This window comes from Microtus ochrogaster, chromosome 8, assembly GCF_000317375.1.
Source record: "Microtus ochrogaster isolate Prairie Vole_2 chromosome 8, MicOch1.0, whole genome shotgun sequence".
In the NCBI taxonomy this organism is placed as follows: Eukaryota; Metazoa; Chordata; class Mammalia; order Rodentia; family Cricetidae; genus Microtus; species Microtus ochrogaster.
The window spans coordinates 42,976,767-42,982,235 of record NC_022015.1 but is presented as its reverse complement, the minus strand read 5'-3'; the positions used below and the strand labels follow the sequence as shown (position 1 = coordinate 42,982,235).

Below are 5,469 nucleotides of genomic sequence, written 5' to 3'. Positions count from 1 at the left end.
AAAAAAACAAAAAAAAGGAAAGGGGGCTAGGCATATCTTATACCCATAATCCCAGCACTGTGGAGGCAGAAGCAGAGGGATCACATGTTCAAAACAGACCTGGGCTATATAAGGAAGACCCTGTCTCCCTACTGCATGAGTGCTGATAGAGAAATAGACATACAGGTGCTCAGGATGTAGATGGCAAAAAGAAAGCCTAGAATGGATGGGGCCCTGGGTTTGATTTCCAGAACCACTACCATCACCAGTTTAAAAAAAAAAAAAAAAGTCCTTACTATAATCCCAGGTCACACAGGTATAGTGGCAGATTCCTTGTCTCCCCGCCCATCATCCAATAACCTCCAATTTTCAAAAATGGAAAACTGGAGTGTTACTGTATAGAAAGATGGGGACTACTTTAGGAGCTACCTAGTTTCTTTTTCGGATAGGGTTTTACCATGTAGCCCTGGCTGACCAGGAACAAGCTAGTCTAGAACAGAAATCCACCTGCCTCTGCCTCAAAGTGCCGGAATTAAAAGTGAGCACCACCACACGCTGCAATACCTAGTTTCTCACTGCTTTGCTCAAGCACACTGTGTGTCCCGCTTCTGGACTGTCTCTCAGAGGCCTTCTTCTTATAGGGCCCATCCCCGTTCTTGCACGGCATCACACGTTAGTTAACCCTCCAGGGCTTTATTACAAGAGGAGTTGGTTGCTAGAGCGGGACCTCTCCAGTCTTTTTCTGCATCTTCTTCCCTCCCAATATGTAACTCCAGGGAAGGTCAGTGGGCCACTCAAGGGTGTCTGGGAGAGTGAAATATGGTAGTATTTTCTCCAAAGTCCTCCAAATCCTCTGGCTGCTGTTGAGAATCTTCTCATAGCAGAGGTAGGGGCTTAGCTCTCATCTCCCAGATCCTCCATATCTACATCCTGGGGAACTTTCATCTTCTTTTGTCTTTTGGGCTGTGGCTCACTAGTCCTGGATGACTTGGAGGGGTTTTCCACTGAACAAAGAGAAAGAAAACAGGAAGCATTAAAGAACCCAGGTAAAAATCCAGACTCCCTTTCATGGAACCTCTGTGCCCCAGACATACCTTCCATGGCTGCTTTTTCTTTCTGAGCAAGGCGGATTTGCTGCAGGAGTTTCCTGCGCTTCTTCCCGGACAGCGTGATATTGGCACGTGCACTGGATCTGAGGCACAGATAGAAACAAGGATATCCAAGTTAATCTGAACCATCCTAAGTCACAAAAGTGATCCTACCGGGCTGGAGAGATGGCTCAGAGGTTAAGAGCACTGCCTGCTCTTCCAAAGGTCCTGAGTTCAATTCCCAGCAACCACATGGTGGCTCACAACCATCTGGAATGAGGTCTGGTGCCCTCTTCTGACTTGCAGGCATACACACAGACAGAATATTGTATACATAATAAATAAATTAAAAAAAAAAAAAACAGTGATCCTACCTACAAAAAGGATATTTGGCCGGGCGGTGTTGGTGCACGCCTTTAATCCCAGCACTTGGGAGGCAGAGGCAGGCGGATCTCTGTGAGTTCGAGACCAGCCTGGTCTACAAGAGCTAGTTCCAGGACAGGCTCCAAAACCACAGAGAAACCCGGTCTCAAAAAAAAAAAGGATGTTTGCCTCATAGAACTGAGAACTTATGTATGTTTCCTAGGTGTACCTTTGAGAAAAATCAACTAATTGATTGCACTTATGTGGGCACTTTTATTTCAAAAATCTAAGTTAATGAAGATAACCATTTGAAGGATGGAAGAGTCAACAATCTTTGAGGAATCCAAACCTAAGAAACCCTGTGAGCAACGGTACTGTGAGAGGTTGGTGGTCTGGGAACTAACCTAACTGTCAACTAGTTCCTGCTTAAACGTGAGGGAAAAGTTTGAGCTGCTCTGAAGCTTGGGAGGAACGACTACTCAGAGGAGGCTAGTACCACACTCACGCCCGCTTCTTGAGGTGGTGCCTTGTGGTCAGCCCCGCGTCTATCACAGCCCCGACCACCTGGCGCTTCCGTCGCCGATCCCTGCTCAGCACCCTCCGGCGCTTGAATAACTTCTTCTTCAGCTCCTGAGGGAGAAAAAGACGCGCACCAGAGTAAGATCACCGTGCATGCCCAAATTCTCGCACCCGGGTACTCCAAACACCACTGATCCCGTCTCGGGTGAGGAAAACACTCCGGGAAGCCTGGGGAAGCAAAGGGACAGCGCCCACAGTCACCGTGCGGGGACGATTGATCTTTCCTCCGGGAGGTCCCATAGCGGTACTCTGAGGCACACGCGTGGAGCCGCACTTCCGCTCTGCCTGCAGGTTCCGCCTGGCGCAAAGGCTCCGCCCGCCTTGCACCCACGGACCAATCGCAATGCGAGGGGAGGGGCGGACTCCGGGCTTACATAAACGTGTTCCGCGGCCGTACGGGTCTTTCGAAGGACGTCTTTCACGTGAGTGGCTTCTTGCTGTTGGTGTGCTGGGGCAGTTGGGCGCTGCTGGTATCTGGGCCTGGCCTTGTAGACCCTCCATTTCTTGGCGGGGACCGGGCGTGCGGTCCTGCTCCCCGTTATGTACGGAGGCAGAAGGAAAGGGCTCCGGCCCTCTCGGCGTTATGTCTTCGGTGCCTGCGGCCTCCCGTTCGCCGGTTCTATCCTCAGACGCCGAGACATCTCTCTCGATGCAGAAATGTAGCCAGAACCGGCTAAATGTAGGCAGTCCCCTCTATGCGGTCGGTACTGAATGCTCTTTTATTTTGGTTTCAGGTCTGTGGATGACGCCCCGGAGTGACAGCTAACGTCTTTCCTTTAGCGGTTTATTGTTGAACCAGTAAAATCTGTGAACTCTTAAGAGCCTTGTGTGTGTTCCCTTTTTTACGCGACTCAGACCTTGTAGCACATACTGGGTTTGCGTGAGACACTTCACTTTAGATTCTCTGGTCGATCTTGTGAAGACCTCGGATGGCTTTCAAGATGTCTACCCATGGTGGCGGGTAGCTTTCATTCGTATAGAAGGTGAGATCCTAAAGACATGGGAATCTTTAAAACTTTTTTCGCCGTTTAGTAAAGACCTGTAGTAATCCCAGAACTAACCTGGGGTAACAGGCTCCCTGGCTAGTAGTCTAACCAAATGGAGCTGCTGAAATTGACTTCATACCCTGCAATGCTTCGGCGCTGACCCCACCTTCTTTGTGAGGAAATCACCAGGACAGCTGTGAAAGGCAGACTGTACACTGAGGATCTTGGATGTGAGATCTCACCTGCACAGGCCTCCCCTTACCATGTGAATATCCTAGGGGTGGACTTGTTTCCTATGGCGGGGTTCACATACAGCTTTATGCAAGGAGTTCGTGGCCGAACACCCTGCCTCTATTTGTAGGGGATGGGGTTCTGAGACAAGGTGTCTCTGTATAAGTCGTTATGTGCTGGGTTTTTTAATGACAGAAGACTGGAATCTGGGAGCCCTAACATGGTCAGGTTCCTCCCAGCTGTTTGGGAATACTGTTGCCAAGGGTTGTTACCTGAGAATCCTAGGATACTAGGTTGCCCTGATGTTCAATTAATGTGCTTGGACTTTTGTCTGCATAAAAGCCCTGGCTGCCCATAAACTTTGTGGACCAGGTTGTCCTCGAACTCAGATCACCTCCCTCTATTGTGTCTGGCTTAGAGTGAACAAAAGGGCTTTGAAAACAACAGAAACGAAGGGAGAAACAATACTTACCCCCAAAGGTACTGGGAGGTGGGAAATGGGAATATTCCACAAATCGGGTTCTGTAGTTGCAGGACACTGTAGGGTCTCAAAGAGGACAGGAGTTGGAAGTTTCTCGACCCTCTGTCCTCAGTAATCCAGGAGGCATCCTCTTGTTCATGCTCCCAGCCAAGACCGTGGTTAAACGTTCTTAAAGGAGATGTGGGGTCCTGTGTGATCCAAGCCCAACCTGGGAGAAGAGTGAGCCTATGACATTCTTGATATATACACTACATTTTGAGACAAGGCCTCAACATAACCCTGGCTGGCCTGGAACTCACTGTGTAACAAGTCAAGCTGGCAGGGCAGTGGTGGTCCACGCCTTTAATCCCATTACTTTGGAGGAAAAGACAGGTGTGGTCTGAGTTCAAGGCCCACCTAGTCTACAAAAGGTAAAGGATAGGTAAGACTGTACACAGAAACCCTAGTAAGGCTGGCTACCATGCACAACTCAGGTAAATGTTTGGTTATTTTAGGGTGTGTGACTAGCATATGTATGCTTGGTGCATGAGGAGCTAGGAAGAGAAATCCAGTCCCTGGAACTAGAGTTAAATAAGGTTGTGTACTACCACATAAACGCTAGGAACCAAATCTAGGTCCTCTGCAGAAGTAGCAAGTTCTATAACTGCCCAGCCAGTTCTCCAGCCTCATTTTTCTGTGTGTGCTACCAGAGATTTATTCTACCATCAATCCCAGTACCGGGGCAGTAGAGGGAGTCAGATTCCTATGAGATCCTGGCTCAGCTTGCACATGGGGATTTGTGCTTCTGTATTTGTATTCAAGAGTAAATGCAGGGGACTGGAGAGATGGCTCAGTGGTTAAAAGCACTGTTTCCAGAGGTCCTGAGTTCAATTCCCAGCAACCACATGGTGGCTCACAATGATATATAGTAGGACCTGATGCCCTTTTCTGTCATAAAGGTGTACATTCAGATAGCACACTTGTATACATAAATAATTTGTGTTTTATTTTTTGAGACAGGGTTTCTCAGTAGCTATGGAGCCAGTCCTTGAACTCAGGTATGTAGGTCTTGGCCTCCTGAGGCATAAACAAATCTATATTTAAAAAAAAATTAGTGAACATAGGTGTGGAGGCCAGGTCTGAACCCAGAGCTTTGCTGTACAGCTACTCCAAGTACTTACTCCGGGAATCTCAGCCTCCAGAGTGCACTTGGTTACAAGTGGGCTGATGTGCCCAGCTGAAATTTGTGGTGACCATTGGGGATCTGAATTCTAACAGAGCAAGCACTCTACCCTAGCCCAGTTTCCTCGTTTACAAAGGAAAATTGACCCCATTTTGAGTTCTGAAAAATCATAAGGAAAAATATTTTAGCACAATGACTGCATAATAAATGCAAAAAAAAATCATACAACCATCCACCTAAAATATTATTACCTCTAGATAGTTAGATGTGGGGTAATTATATCATCTGCTCCCCTCCCCAGTAGTGAACTTTTTTTTTTTTCTAGACAGGGTTTTTCTGTGGCTTTGGAGCCTGTCCTGGAACTACCTCTGTAGACCAAGCTAGTCTCGAACTCACAGAGATCCGCCTGCCTCTGCCTCCCCAGTGCTGGGATTAAAGGCATGCGCCACCATCGCCTGGCTTGAACCACGTATTTTAAAATAATAAAAATCCAGATTGCCACTAGACAACATAGCAAGACCCAGGCCAAACAAGATAAATAGTGAATTCTGTCCACAGAAAGCAAAAGAACAAAACCAAAAGGGCAAATTAAGGCTATGG

General features: G+C 47.8%; 1 protein-coding gene and 1 non-coding gene across 2 annotated transcripts; one reads left to right on the top strand and one right to left on the bottom strand.

Annotated features, from left to right (window-relative positions):
• Window positions 1-656: 656 nt before the first annotated feature.
• C8H11orf98 (chromosome 8 C11orf98 homolog) lies at window positions 657-2,744 on the bottom strand. The gene is made up of 4 exons (XM_013347836.2): window positions 2,211-2,744; window positions 1,936-2,060; window positions 1,074-1,171; window positions 657-983 (listed from the first exon to the last, which is right to left on the bottom strand). Exons 1-4 carry the CDS (start codon window positions 2,508-2,510, stop codon window positions 874-876), a joined length of 633 nt encoding a protein of 210 aa, XP_013203290.2. The 5' UTR covers window positions 2,511-2,744; the 3' UTR covers window positions 657-873.
• Window positions 2,504-2,652, top strand: LOC113456557. The gene has a single exon (XR_003377324.1). It is a non-coding gene; the product is annotated as a small nucleolar RNA SNORA57 (small nucleolar RNA).
• Window positions 2,745-5,469: the final 2,725 nt, after the last annotated feature.

Excerpts from the sequence above, each read along its gene's own strand:
- C8H11orf98 (XM_013347836.2), bottom strand. The coding sequence starts at position 2,510 with ATGGAGGGTCTACAAGGCCAGGCCCAGATACCAGCAGCGCCCAACTGC. Across the intron at positions 1,172-1,935 it reads CACCACCTCAAGAAGCGGGC|ATCCAGTGCACGTGCCAATA; the intron begins GTGAGTGTGGTA and ends TCTGTGCCTCAG. Across the intron at positions 984-1,073 it reads AGAAAAAGCAGCCATGGAAG|TGGAAAACCCCTCCAAGTCA; the intron begins GTATGTCTGGGG and ends CTCTTTGTTCAG.